This window comes from Panthera pardus, unplaced genomic scaffold, assembly GCF_024362965.1.
Source record: "Panthera pardus isolate Hobbes unplaced genomic scaffold, ASM2436296v1 HiC_scaffold_20, whole genome shotgun sequence".
Taxonomy (NCBI): Eukaryota; Metazoa; Chordata; class Mammalia; order Carnivora; family Felidae; genus Panthera; species Panthera pardus.
Window position 1 is genome coordinate 71,788,376 of NW_026526766.1, and position 15,336 is coordinate 71,803,711.

Below are 15,336 nucleotides of genomic sequence, written 5' to 3' on the forward strand. Positions count from 1 at the left end.
AGGCTCCAGGCTCCGAGCTGTCAGCATAGGGCCCGACATGGGATTCAGATCCCCCAAACCGTGAGATCATGACCTGAGCCAAAGTTAGATGCTTAACCTGCCGAGCCATCCAGGCACCCCTAAAAAAATTTTTTTTTGTATTAGCTAAGAAAGCTTTCAACCAACTTAATATGCTGTGTTTTGCCAGTTACAGTGTAGTTGGAGTGATTTAATTATTCCAATACAGAGATTCCTAGCAAATAAAATGTTTGATCAAACTGAAGACACAGAGGTGGTTATCAGAGCTGAAAAATCAAGATTCCTGGTTAACATTTAATACCTTAGAACATACTTGGAATGCTACCTCCTATTTGGTATAATTTTCAATATCAGAAACAAGCGAAAGCATAAGTCGTGTGTTTAAATAAAAGTCTGAACGTTTTTTTAGATAATGTGAATTGAGTTTTGTTTGCACTCTGGCTAATCAGGAGGTGTTTGGTTTTCATTTGAAATTAAAAGGCATAATCAATAAAAATGGAAACTTTAAATCTTACATTTGAATAAAGGTAAACTGTCTCCTTTGAATACTTTTCTAGAGCTGTATTTTGCAAAGTTTTCTCTTGCTAAGGAAGAAAGCAAAGACTAACTTTTTTATTATATTTTATGGAATTGTATCATTTACGAACATTTCCTTTCACTTGTATTTGCTCATACCTGCAAAACAGCATAAATTATAAAAGCATTAAAGAAACTGAGGTGTTGGGAAAAACTAGGCATTCTTACAGCAAGGCTGGCTGAGCAGCTCACTCTAGGAGGGAAGCTAATTGTAACTTTTACCCTTTGGAAAGTCACTTAATCTTTCTGATCTTCATTGTTAAGGTCGATGCCTTTTGGCTAGTTCAGTGGAACATTGTTTTGAGAGTCAGGTTGGGAAGAGGACTGATGCTTTACAGGATTTAGGAGTCAACCCTTTGGAAAATTGAAGGGCGTGGGCAGGAGTGGTGTCCTTCCCATTCTCAGATTTTTATCTCGTCCCTGAAGACTAGGTAGCTATAAAGTTGGTTTCAATACCTCCTGAGTGGCAATTTTGGTCAGTCATCATTAAAGGTAGCTAGTTGATAGAATGTATAATAATAGTAGGTAGAAAGTATGAGAAAAGTATACATTGTTTTCCCAGAGTCTACTTAACTATTGAGAAAACTTTTTTTTTTCCACTTGAAAAAAAAAAATCTTATTACCTTCTTCATTGACCTTAGTTAGTCCTGGCCCTTCTCATACTCAGCCCCTAATTTCCATACTGCCAGTTTTTGCTGAGTTTCCCTTTACCTGAGCTGGTTCCTGTATGTTAGATACTTAGAAAGCTATGTCCTTAGCTCTTTGTATTTTTTTTTTTTTAAACACATAGCTTTGTTTTTTTGGGGACACAACTAACCTCCCTCCTTTGCTTAAAAATGTCCATCCCATTTTAGAAAGAGAATTGGCAGGGTATTTGTCACTGACTGAGTCAGCATGAATTTAGCAGCACCTAAAAAAAAAGTTACTACTAAGAATACTTATCCCACAAAATAATAAAGTAGTATCTTTGTATGTGAAAGCAAACACTTTTTTTAAAAAAAATGTAGTAGTTTATTAAATGGTAATTTAAAGGTTCAGCTCCAGATTTTTTAAACCTAGTTACATGTCCGAACTGCCCCCAGAGATTCTAATTCAAAAGTAAGAGTGGGGCCCAGTATTCTCTAAATAAATGTCCCAGGGTAACCGACACAGCCAGTCAAATGTGAAGAAATGACTTCCCTAATGTCCTATCAAAGAGTAAACATCCTATCAAAGAGTAAACGTAGCACTGAGCAAAATAAAACCCTGGGTATTTTCATTGTTAGAGGGCTAATCATGCTTCTCAGGATGATAGACTTTCAACCAAATTCTATTTTATTTCAAAAAATTATTATACAGCAAAAATCTAATAGCACTTTGTCCTTTTCATGGGAAGAGTTTGGAAAAACTCTTTACGTTGATCATTCTGGGATTTGATACATACTTTATGGCACCTTCATGAAATAGTAAGTTCAGAGACAGAGCTTCTAGAGAACAGGGAGATGTTTCATGATGAAGGCCACAGAGAAGCTTGAGATCCAGTTTAATTCAGGCCATGCCTGTCTGGGAATGGCAAGACTTCCAACTGTGGGGGTTGCCAGTCTCTTCATTATCTCTGCTGCTTGCAAATCAGCCCCTGTTCTGGAGAAGCTGCTCTCAATTAAAGCAACACTTGATGTCATAAGTATTTGCATCGTTATGAGTACTCTCTTAACTTTTAAATGCTGTGTGCACAACGGCTTCTTTTTCCTAATGCTTTTTATCAATCAGTAAATACCGATAATGTGCTTATTTTTGTAAAAGAGGTTTAATCTCTGTAAAATGTGTTCTTTGACTAGTATGAAGTACTCCTTTGTGTACAAGATCACGATGATCCAGCCATTGATGTATGTAAGAAGCTTCTTGGAAAATACCCCAATGTTGATGCTAGATTGTTTATTGGTAGGTAACAAATAAATTCTACCATAACCCTTTTGCTTTAATAGTATTAAGTATCAGTAATCCTTGCATTAAACTATAGATTAAGCTGTTAGCCACCCACTGACGTTATTGGGATGTTTGCTTTCTGCGTGTTTGTTAGAGTAGGGAAAGGTGTTTCTAGCCTTTCGAGAGAACTTAAGTTATAAAAACACAGGGTGGTGGTGGTGGTCGTCGTTGTTTTTCCATATCTGGGATTAACAAAATAACCAAAAAAAAAAAAAAAAAAACACCCCAAGTTATGTTTTTCTCAGACACGAGAATCTGTTATTTTTGTTTCTTTTCTATTTTCAACCCGTGGGCCTTCTTATATCTCATTCACTGTAGTTGGGAGTGAGCAATAGAATTTACTTTTATTATATTGCAAAAAGAATATTTTTCAAAAGCCTGCAGGCTTATTCTAAAGACTTGTAGAGAGATATTTGCCATTAAACATTGATTCATACTTAACTATTGATGCAGTAATTTAAGAATCAAACTGAAACTAATATATTTTCAAAGACAAATTAATTCTCTTTTTGAGAACGAACAATTTTTTCTAAATATGAATAATAAGGAATGCAAAACACATTAAAGTATGTTTGTTTCTGTTATTACGTATGAAGGTACTTTTCACTTCTCCCTACCATGTATCTGTATAATAGAATATATTTTCAATGTTGGATGAATCTTTCATAGTTGTATCTTTAAATTTTTAGGTGGCAAAAAGGTTGGCATTAACCCTAAAATTAATAATTTAATGCCAGGATATGAAGTTGCAAAGTATGATCTGATAAGGATCTGTGATAGTGGAATAAGAGGTGAGCTGCTTTTTATTTGTTTTACAGAACTATTCATTTGATGATAAAATGCCAAAAGCATTCTAAAAATACATGCGTCAATCCTTTTTGTTTGCCTAATAAAGTAATTCATTTCATCATTATTTCATGGTAAAATGTCAAGTTATACTTATTTGGAATTTTTTTGAATGCTACTCTAGAATGTTACATCTGTAGAATTGTTTTTGTTTTGAAGAGAAAATTCCAACTATTAAAAAAAGAATAGTCACGGGCTACCATACAATCCTTTACACGAGATTTTTCATAGTTGTAAATTTTCCTGAGTTCACGTAATAACTTGTCTTTTACTTTAATCTGTTTGTGGCACCAATACTGTCTCACACAAGGGGACAGAAATTAATAAGTGAATATTTTACCGAAATACAAACATGGCTTTTAATTGGTTTTAGGAGGAAAATATACTGAAATCATAATTTGCGTGTTTGCATTTTTAAACATTTATATTCTAATTACCGTAAGTTTCTCAAGCTCAGTATTTGCAGTTGGGTGATTGTTGTTGAGGCTGCCCTATGGGATGGTTAGCAAGCATCCCTGGCCTCTCCACACTAGATGCCAGTAGCACCTCTTTCTCAGTAGTGACAACCAAAAATGTCCCTAGACATTGCTAAGTGTCCCCTGCGGGGCAGCAGTTGGGAACCACTGTTGTAGAATATGTGTATTTAAGGCCCAAATACACTTTTATACAATAGGTTTGTTCATAGCTTTTGTATTTTTGAAGGAAATAAAAATACAAAGTCATGTAAAAAGGTAGGAGGTGTTTGCTATTTGAAGAGGGGACAGTGATTTAATTTTTTTTTATTAGCTTGAAACACAGATGTGAAAATTAATAGAAGTGTGACATGCCTAATTAATCAGGCTCATTATGAGTCTTGTCAATTCATGGACAGAGAGACTACGTTCATTCTTCGTGTTTGCTACCTTAAATTATTTTCTATCATACGTTTGTTTTGTTTGCATAATATATGTTCATCTCTCGGTCAAGTATAATCTCATTCAATTCCCATTAGCAGTTTTATGACATAGGGATATCTCGTATCCTCCAAGAAAGTGGAGGCTCATCTCCTGTAGTTAGAGAGTGCAGGAAACCAGCGTAACAACTGAGGTCCTTTCAGCTCTGCTCCTGTAACTTTTCCATTAGGAACACATTGTCCACATTCTAGTTTGGAGGTTCTGAAATAGGGGGAGTACCATTTTCAAGGTATATCCTGGCTCTGGCACATAGTAGCCTGAAAGTGTGTAGAGTAAATTAGCTTATCATAAAGTATGCCTTTTTGAAATTTTGTATTCTACTTAGAAAAGTGATTGAGAATGATTTTATTAGATCCAGATGTAAAAAAGAACTTTATAACAGCTCACAAAATACATTTCACATTGGTGGGGCATTTTACTAAAAAGGATTGTTTTTTTCTCTTTCCCTCACCACCTGTTTGTCTTTTTTTATTGTAGTAATTCCAGACACGCTTACTGACATGGTTAACCAAATGACAGAGAAAGTGGGCCTGGTTCATGGGCTGCCCTATGTAGCAGACAGACAGGGCTTTGCTGCTACATTAGAACAGGTAAGTATGGTTGTCGTAGGTAATATTGTCGCATCCCTGATCTTCCAGAAACTTGAGATTATTCTGAGAGTTGGGATGGACTAGGTGAAGTTAACTGTAATTAAGTCTGTTTTAACCTGCTAAGTACTGGCATCCTCAAGATGAGAGTAGCTGTTTTAGTAGTGAAGAAATTCTTGGGCCCCTGGAATCACTCACAGCCGCACTCTGGCAGTGAATGGATATGCACAGGAAATACCTTGTGGTCTCATTACCAGCTGAACACAGTATATTGTTTCCTTCTGGTCCTTGCTTTCAGTTCTAGAGTTTGGTTCTAGGCTTACATAAAAGCACATGACATATAGTTCTTTCAGAAATCTAATCTGAAAATAATTTTTTTTTTTTAAGATTTTAAGTATTAATCTCTACACCCAAAGTGGGGCTCAGACTCACAACCCTGAGATCAAGAGTCACATGCTTTTCCAACTGAGCCAGCTGGGCACCCCAAGAATCTTTTTTAAATATCAGAGTATTTCAAATACACACAACAAAGGAAAATTGTTGTTATAAAATTATAAGTTATTACAATTATAAGTTGTTATAAAATCCATTTGATTTCCTTTTAAAATGGATTTCTAAAAATTACTGGAGAGGGGTGCCTGGGTGGTTCAGTTGGTTAAGCGTCCGACTTTGGCTCAGGTCATGATCTTGCAGTTTGTGGGTTCGAGCCCTGCGTCAGGCTCTGGGCTGACAGCTCATAGCCTGGAGCCTGCTTTGGATTCTGTGTCTCCCTCTCTCTCTGTCCCTTCCCTACTCACACTCTGTCTCTCTCTGTCTCAAAAATAAATAAACATTGAAAAAAAATTTTTTTTAATTACTGGACAAACTTATTTTGTGGTTTCCATTTTTTTCTCTTCACCCTATAATAGAATTACATAAACTATAAATTGTGGGAAAATGTAAGAAGCAAAAAAACAAGCCATAACCCTACCAACTAGAGGAAGTTTCTATTTTTTTTCCTATGTTGAGGTGGTACTCTAAAAACAATTCATATATGATTTTTGTCACTTCATCAGCTTTTCTCCCTATCCTTAATAATTTTTAACATTTAATTAAAAAAAATTTTTTTTTTTAACATTTATTTATTTTTGAGACAGAGAGAGACAGCATGAACGGGGGAGGGGCAGAGAGAGAGGGAGACACAGAATCGGAAACAGGCTTCAGGCTCTGAGCCGTCAGCATAGAGCCCGACGTGGGGCTCGAACTCACAAACTGCGAGATCATGACCTGAGCTGCTTAACCGACGGAGCCACCCAGGTGCCGCAACATTTAATTTTTTTAAGTTTATTTATTTTGAGAGAGACAGAGACAGCACATGAGCAGGGAAGAGTCAGAGAGGGAGAGAGAGATGTATGATGTAGAAAATACTGACAGAGATAACGCAGGGCTTGAACCTACCAAACCATGAGATCATGACCTGATGAAACCAAGAGTCAGACACTTAACTGACTGAGCCATCTAGGCCGCCTCATGAGTAATTTTTTATAAAAGTGATTTTTGTTGACTGTATCATAGTCTATCATCCTATCCTAGACCTGACTTAACCATTCCTGTGCCGTTAAACATTTAGGGAAGAATGTTTTCACGTCATAAGGGAAGGACATATGGTTGCAATCTTTAAGACATGTCAACTCAACTTGCTTTTAAGTGTATCTGCACTTGTATGATTTGTGGAATCGCAGTCCTGTGATTACTACAGATCTTCTTAGGGGGTAAAGGTACATTGTATGTGGAATTTAACCTTTGGCACTTTGAGCCATGATCTCTTAATACTGCCCATGAATAGATTTGTCCTATTGCAAGTCTTTAAATATCAGAGTTTTTGTTTAGTAAGAGAAACTCTGAGTAGTTACTTTAAAATAAAATACTTAAAATTTTTTTTTTAGTATTTATTTTTGAGAGAGAGTGTGAGAGAGCGTGCGAGTGGAGGAGGAGCAGAGAGAGAGGGACAGAGGATCCAAAGTAGGCTCTGTACTGCCAGCAGAGAGCCCGATGCCAGGGCCCGAACTCAGGAACCGTGAGACTGTGACCTGATCGGAAGTTGGACACTTAACCGACTAAGCCACCCAAGCACCTCAAAAATAAAATACTTTTTATTCTTATGTGCCACATCATACTTTTGTTTTACAAATATCCAAGTTGATTTATAATGGCAGTGGTAAGCATCTCCCAGATCACACAAATCAGTGACTTAGGTTAAATGTAATCCTTAAAGGCCCCCTTGCCATACTTAGAGTGAATGGAAATAGAAGGATTGTTCCAGTCTGTAAAGAAGTCTTGGGAGCCTTTGATGGAGTCCCTATTTCCACCTCATTCCTAAAGCCTCACTTAATAACTGCTTAAGAAATTAAGATGTGCTCTTCTGGTCTTCAGTGTTTGGTTCAGTTCAGCCCCATAAACCACAACGTCACTACAGTCTGGATGTCGAGCAGGCAGCAAGAATCCTATTATTTGTCACCACCCCTGCTAGTTCTCTTGTTCCATGCTGTGTGTATGTCACTGCTGCCATTGGGAAAAATCACCGTTCTCTATTTCAAGCTAGTTAGGAAAGGCAGCATATCTAAGATGTAAACAAAAGGATTTTTGTCTAATAATTAGGATGATGACCATTTTATTCCACCCGTAATTTAGCAACTTGCATAGCTCATGACTTCAAAGCATATCTAGGGAAAGGGGGAGTAAAATGGAAGACAATTTCAGTATCTTCCCTGTTTGTGAAAGATACATTGAAAGATAACATTGGGCAAATCAGGAAGAAGCTCAGTGACTCGGGGGCAGGAAACAGACAGCTATGCGAAAAAGGGTGCAAAAAAGGAATTCAGAAACAGGATTGTCCTGTAGGTTGATATACCTACAGGTGAGTATTTGAGTATTTGTGTGTATGTATGCATGTGTGAGTACACACATAAACACATGTGCATACGCATACACATATATGCATATACATATACCTTTATGTGTAGGGGTGTGTGTGTGCAGTTACACATATTTAAAGTACAATATATATTATATATTATAAAATATATAATATTAATGAATATTTTATATGCGTTTGAGTCCTATTTTTACCTGACTTATATCCAAATTAGGTTTTATTTGGATGAATCTTTAGGGAAGACAGTATTTATTTGGGAATACGATATATACTTTTCCCTCCTAGAAGTGTATTTTTCTTTGTAATGGTAATAACAAGAATAGTCAACCAAACAAGAAATTACTGATTGCCTGCTACATGAAAACACTGTTTTATAACAATTTTTATTCAGGTAGTTTATGTAAGAATAATAAGATACTCGGTCATACCTAAAGGATATTCTTTCGGAAAAAAAAAAGTTTATACATACCATACTTTTAACATAACATCCTAATTACACACATATGTTTTTGCTTTTGTTTCGGCAGGTATATTTTGGAACTTCTCATCCGAGGTCCTATATCTCTGCCAACGTAACTGGCTTCAAATGTGTGACAGGAATGTCTTGTTTAATGAGAAAGGATGTGTTAGATCAAGCAGGAGGGCTTATAGCTTTTGCTCAATACATTGCTGAGGATTACTTTATGGCCAAAGCCATAGCTGACCGGTAAGCAAACTAAATCACATTAGGCTATAGTATTTTTAGTACCTGACTTCTGTTGGTTTATTGTATTTCTTAAAGTCGTGGCTTAAGGGGCTATTTTATTTTAGTTTTTGCTAGTGAGTACAGAATAGGTCAATATTTTTTAAGAAAGTAATTCCTACTCATAGATATTGTTACGAAAGAAATATGTGAATAAATGATTGTTCTACATTCTTTAAATTAATGTGATTTGACATAATGAAAAGGAAGCTTCTCTGTGATTATAAATTTTCATTATTATGGATGTAAATTTCTATGTGTTTTAGAAGACTTAAAAATGTTAGTGCAGTCATAAGCTGGCAGGTGATTTAAATTTAAAGATTTACAAAGCTTAAAGAATATGATTCCACATTTTGGAATTTCTCAGTAGATTATTTGATGCTCTGCTAAAAAGCCACTTAACGATTCATATGAATGGCTTAACATTTTCTCTATCACAAAATTGTTTGCTTTTAAAGGGGTTCATTGCCTCGTGTGATAATTTACTAAAGATAGGATTTTAAAAATTGGTATGTTTTAAAAATTCATGATGCTATTCATGTGGCTCATAGTTGTGTGTTGAATATCCACACACACATCACACATATTCCCCATCCCACCCCACCCCACTCCACCCCCCACTGCCCGCCATTTGATTTGGTGGGTTTTTTTGGTTTTGGTTTTGGTTAGTAGTGATCAGAGACTAAACTATTAATTTTTTTTAACGTTTATTTATTTTTGAGACCGAGAGAGACAGAGCATGAACAGGGGAGGGTCAGAGAGAGAGGGAGACACAATCTGAAACAGGCTCCAGGCTCTGAGCTGTCAGCACAGAGCCCGACGCGGGGCTCTGACTCACGGACCGCGGGATCATGACCTGAGCCAGACGCTTAACCGACTGAGCCACCTAGGTGACGCGAGACTAAACTATTAAATACGAACCCACTCCACTTGGTACTTTGAGAACATCTGTATTTTAAGTTTTTTAAACTGTAAACTGAGAGGTTGTAGCTCCTCCCAGTTCTAGATGGTACTGTCATAGTCCTGTGTATTTGCTAAAACATCCAGGAGTACGATACACCCTAAGTAGGGTGCTGATCCTGAGAACTAGGCTCACCCTGAACACCAACAGTTCTTAACTCCTTATAGTGATGAGTAAGTAAATGCATAACCAGTCATGCCTGCAGGTGTCCATCATCACAGTTCACTTTATAATTGTCTTAATTTTCAGAGGTTGGAGGTTTGCGATGTCCACTCAGGTTGCAATGCAAAACTCTGGCTCTTATTCAATTTCCCAATTTCAATCCAGAATGATCAGGTAAATCAGTTGGCTTTCTTCTTTTTATACATGGTTAAAAGAAAAAGGGGGGAGAGAGTAATTTTTACATGGTCTAACTTGATATTTAAAATATCTAAAAGTCAAATTTTTGTTTAGTTCCAGAAAGGTTGGTTAGCATTTTGTTAAAATAAATTTAATGTCTAAATATATTTTCTTGCTGTGTAATCCTGAATGCATTCAGTAAAGAGATGTTGAGACTTTGCTATCTTTAATGTGCTGTTCTCTATTTTCTTTCTACACTTTGAATTTTAGAATCTTTACTCATTAGAGTGTAGGCCATACAAATGAATTTATAGATTTTTTTCTTTAATGTACTAAATAAAAATAGAAAAGTCATTCTTAAATACTCTTTAAAGAGACAAGGGCTTTTATGTAACAGGCTAAAGAGCTGATCAGGGCAGGGAATTGATTAGTCTTGTAACCAGGCTGTTCTAAAGAAAAGGTTTTGTTTTTGTTTTTTTTTTTTTAGGTGGACCAAATTGCGAATTAACATGCTTCCCGCTACAATAATTTGTGAGCCAATTTCAGAGTGCTTTGTTGCCAGTTTAATTATTGGATGGGCAGCCCACCATGTATTCAGATGGGATATTATGGTATTTTTCATGTGTCATTGCCTGGCATGGTTTATATTTGACTACATTCAACTCAGGGGTGTCCAGGTATGTGGATAGGCATGAAAAGGTTGGCAGTCATTTGGTGGAACTAAAACTGGTTTAATTTAGAAAAGCTTGAAATTTATCCAACCCATTCTTCAGCTTCCCATTGAAGGTTAACATCGGGTTTAAACATTACCTTCTTTAGTGGAATGTGGACACAAAACTTAACTTGATTTTCAACTTTCAGGTGATAGTTATACTATCGCTTTTATTAAGCATCCAAAAAAAATGATGTTAAGCAGTTCAGTTATCTAAAGAAGCAGGCTTGATTTCATATAGTATATTTTAAAAGAGTGAAATTGAAGAATTCCATTTTTTAACTGTGTATAGTTCGACAGTAAATTTTTGTTTTTTTAATTCCTAGGGTGGCACACTGTGTTTTTCAAAACTTGATTATGCAGTAGCCTGGTTCATCCGTGAATCCATGACAATATACATTTTTTTGTCGGCATTATGGGACCCTACTATAAGCTGGAGAACTGGTCGCTACAGATTGCGCTGTGGGGGCACAGCGGAGGAAATTCTAGATGTATAGCTACAGCTTTGTGACTGTACATAAAGGAAAAAAGAGAAGTATTATAAATTATGTTTATATAAATGCTTTTAAAGATCTACCTTCAGTAGTTTTATCACATGTATGTTTGATATCTGTTCTTTAATTTATTTTGCATGGCACTTGCATCTGTGGAAAAAAAAAAAAAAACCCACATCTGTAGTCTTGGCCAAATGGTACCCTTTGTTTTGTGGAAGTAGAGAATCAAGAGAATTGGTTCTAGGAACCTGGCTTTGGTTTTTGTTGTTGTTTGTTTATTTTTTAAAATAAATAAATATATATATATATATATATATATAAAATATATGAATGCTCTGCAGCAAACACTATGACAGTATCCTTCAGTAGAGAAAGTTTCTTATTTGTGAGTACACTCTTTTAGAACATTTATGGGATGGCAGCAGCTTTGTTTTGGGGTTTAGAAAAGACTAGAAAGTAATCACTTTACGGATCTAAAGTGAATGGTGTCACGTGGTGAACAGTCCACGGTGAGGTACTAACTAAGAAACTTTTTCATGCTCTATGCCTACCTCTTGTAGTTGTTGCAGAGCAAATATAAATTGTAATAAGGTAGCTAGGCCTTGCAAAAACAAATGGAAAAACTTTAAAAATAATAATAATAAAAGAGCTGGAGTCTAGTATTTATATGAATCTGTGAGAGAGATTTTTTTTTTTTTTTGGTCTCACTGCAATGAACCAAAAGTGGTTGAGTTTGGTTTTTAATTGTAGCCATGTATTGAAGGCATCCTTTTGACCAACTCTTGTTGGTTCTGTCTTGAACCATTGTTAATCACTGTGCTGGTAGACCTTTCCTTCCCTGCTCCTCACCTGCCCAAGTCCCTTCTTTCCTTAACTTTTTTTTTCGGGGGGAGGGGGGGGGGTTGTTTTAGTGTGAGTGGATGTTTTGATAGTTGTGAGGAAAAATGCATTTCAGACACATTTCACACATGAGCTATTTTCTTACACAGTATGTCTTGTTAAAAAGAATGTAATTTCATGATACAGGTATTTAATATCTTTTTTAAGTAAATATTCTAGCCATCAAATAAATTGCAGTAGAGTATTAAGTGGGGACAGGATGAGTTTTACTCTTAAAATTAATCAGTATCAAACTAAGTCTACTGTGTGTGTGTGTTTTTTTTTTTTTTTTACTCTTACAGTTAGTCTAGTCTTATTTAAATTGGATTTTTGTATTCCAGTTTGTATGACAGAATAGATCAGTGCTAGTTGTAAATGCATGCTGTATGTCACTCTTCTCTCCCCATCATGCCGCTGAACTTGCTTGTCAGGTTGTGCTTAACTTGTGGTGAACTGGACTTGTTTTTGTTTAAAAAAAAAATAGGCAAAAATGTAAGGGATAGTGCATAAGCCTTTTTTTTTTTTTTTTAACCTTTGGTAGTGGAATTTTTGCTTTTTCTTCGGGATTAGATGGCATGTTGTCCATATGAACGCCTGCTGCAGGGCTGATGCTGGCAATATGGCTGCTTTAAATTCTGTTACTACAGTTTCCATGTCAAAGCATAGTGTGTAGCATATCAGCAATAATTACGTAAAGAAAATGAACACGTTTTCACCTCACTGAGCCAACTCATTTAATTGTCTAATGACTAATATACATGGTTTAAATTGTAATATATCAATGTGTATACACTATGTATATACATTATGTATAAGCTTTTCTCTGGGCCAAACTGCTTCATTTAAAAAAAAAATTTTTTTTTTTTTTTTTTTTGGCGCCTTATGACGAATTTGTTTGAAGGGCATTTTCTTCATGAACAAAGGCTTTGATGCATATTCCTTTCTATGTGAAATGGGTAGTAGTGTTCCCTGAGGAAAGTTGCACAGTGAAAACCAGTCTAGTTGTGACCCACTCTGTGTTGTTTTTTTTTTTAATCTCTATTACACAAGTTGAATTTTGCTGAATATGTTTGTAATTTGTCGGTTTGTTTAATGAAGTTTGGTTGATGCCATCCTTTGCACTGCTGAAGTGAAATCTTGCTTATTACTTGGCTTTTTGCTGATCTCAGTATGGGCAATGTAACAACACATCCAAATGGCTGGACAGACTTCTTGTGTTTTGTAAATAGAAACAATGACTGTTCTGTGTGTGTGTTTTATGTGGTCGTGGAGTATTTCCTTGAAGTGAAGCTTCACTTAAGCAGGACAGAGTGATTCTTTGTTTAGCAAGTTTAGGAGTGATGGTAAAATGGTAAGAAATAATATAAATGTTGAAGAAAGCACCACAACAGAACTGTAGGAGTCCAAATTTAATAAACTGTTAAAAAAAAATGTCTAGAATATACCACGTTTTATTTAAAATCATTGTATGAAGTTTTTTGTTTAAAATAAAAATTTGAATACAATCAAAACATTAACAATAACGTATTCTTGTTTGCTGTCTTATATTTTTATAAACAACATATTCCACCATTCATATCAGAATTACTAAAAGAATTCTGTCAAGTGTTAATTTGAAATCTTCCTTTTTACCTGGGCTACAAAGTCAGGCTTATGGCTTGACGTTTGGCTTCTCTGCATTGGTTGCACGTTATAACCACCTGGAGAACTTAAAAAAAAAAAAAAAAAAAAAACAGATGCCTGGGCCCTGCCCACAGAGATTCTGGTTTAATTAGTGTGGGGTGAGGGCTGAGCTCTGCTTGTTCTGTTTGTGCAGGCAGACCTGAGAAGCGCTGGCCCACAATCGCCTGTAGAAGAGACCCATTCGCCCCCGTGACCCACTCGCCTAGGCTCAGAGCCTGACTCAGCCTCTTAGATGGTACAACTCCAGTGGTGGGGAAAGGCGGAACCAAGGAAAGGAACCGGCTCTGCTGCTGGAGACCTACATGGGAGTTAGACTAGGGCGTCCCCCACGCACTCCAGTGCCAGGCCCCTCCTGGCCTAGAGGCGTTTCTGGGCCCATTTCACCACCAGCCTGTGAGGGAAGAGTACTTTTAACTGAGGAGCACATCCCAGGAGAGGAAGAGTCCAAAAGGAATTTGAAGGGATGAGAATGTTTTGCCATTAAATAGTATTGATGGTTGCACAACCTTGTGACTATACCCAAAAAACCCACTGAATTGTCTGCTTTTAAAGGCAAATTTTATGGTCTGGTTAATTCTATTCCATTTTTTTTTTTTTTTAATAAATGAAGGAAAATTAAAACCACTGTAAATGTATTATTTCCTTCCAGTCTTCTGATACCGTTTGCTGAAATGGCTTCGACAGAGTGCGTAGGACTGCTCTTTATGTGGCATCCTTGCTCAGACTAAGAATTGCCATTTTCAAAATCTTTCTAAATTTGACAGATGAAAATATTGTACCTCGTTGTTTAAACATAGGGATTTTGTTTTTGAGAGAGAGAGAGTGGGTGCAAGTGAGAGAGGGGCGGAGAGAGAGAGGGAGAGGGAAGCAGGCTCCCCTGAAGCAGGGCTCGAGTTCACCCGACGTGGGACTCAAACTCACAAACCCTGAGATGACCTGAGCTGAAGTCAGATGCTTCATGACTGAGCCACCCAGGCGCCCTAAACATACGGAATTTTTTACGACTGGCAAGATTATCTCTGCACGTAAGATTTACAACCGCTGGAATGTCTTCCATTTCTTGGTCTTATTTAAATGAGGGTCTTAATGCTTTTTTATTGTGTATTCCACATCTCTTTTCTTTTTAACCATAAAAATAACAATTTACATTACCAGACAAAACACTGCTAAAATCTTTGCATTTAAGATCATGTTTTCCCAAGGCAAGATGGGGTAGTCATGGAAATAACTGATTAACATTTGTGTAACTAAATGGCCCACACAAGTGTCCCGATCAAAGATCAGTCTTCGCAAATGTGATTTCCCTGCCTTAGAACACACCATTTTCAGCTTTGAAGTAACAATATACTGACATAAAGCTTACGTGGCATGTGAGTACTATTTTTTTTCAATACATTTCTGAACTTCATTGGCTAGTATTTAGTGGAATGTTTCCTGGGCTTTAGAGTGAGGTTATGCTAAGAGTGCAGTCATTTGGGCTTTCCCTCCCCACCCCCACCCCCATGCTTCAGAAATTATTTAGCCAGGAATTATCTGTTCCTTGAAAGTTCGAAAGAATTTATCCATAAGACTTTATGGGCCTAGCACTTCAAAAACCTTTTCAGTTTATTTCATTGGTAATAATCAGTTCACATTTCCAACCTCTATTCTAAAGTCACTTTTAGTCA

General features: G+C 36.5%; 2 protein-coding genes across 3 annotated transcripts in view; one reads left to right on the forward strand and one right to left on the reverse strand.

Moving 5' to 3' along the window:
• UGCG (UDP-glucose ceramide glucosyltransferase) overlaps window positions 1–13,509 on the forward strand; it is a 38,748-nt gene extending 25,239 nt beyond the window's left edge. Inside the window, exons 3-9 of the mRNA XM_019454200.2 lie at window positions 2,412–2,514; window positions 3,249–3,350; window positions 4,836–4,948; window positions 8,387–8,565; window positions 9,812–9,898; window positions 10,389–10,578; window positions 10,940–13,509. Coding sequence (XP_019309745.2) covers window positions 2,412–2,514; window positions 3,249–3,350; window positions 4,836–4,948; window positions 8,387–8,565; window positions 9,812–9,898; window positions 10,389–10,578; window positions 10,940–11,110 — 945 coding nt within the window. The 3' untranslated portion in view covers window positions 11,111–13,509. The remainder of the gene's footprint in view (window positions 1–2,411; window positions 2,515–3,248; window positions 3,351–4,835; window positions 4,949–8,386; window positions 8,566–9,811; window positions 9,899–10,388; window positions 10,579–10,939) is intronic.
• Window positions 13,420–15,336, reverse strand: part of SUSD1 (sushi domain containing 1) — a 249,583-nt gene continuing 247,666 nt past the window's right edge. Inside the window, exon 16 of one of the 2 annotated variants that reach the window (XM_019454192.2) lies at window positions 13,420–13,694. In XM_019454192.2, coding sequence (XP_019309737.2) covers window positions 13,624–13,694 — 71 coding nt within the window. In that variant the 3' untranslated portion in view covers window positions 13,420–13,623. The remainder of the gene's footprint in view (window positions 13,695–15,336) is intronic. The other variant, XR_008424309.1, reaches the window with a different exon arrangement.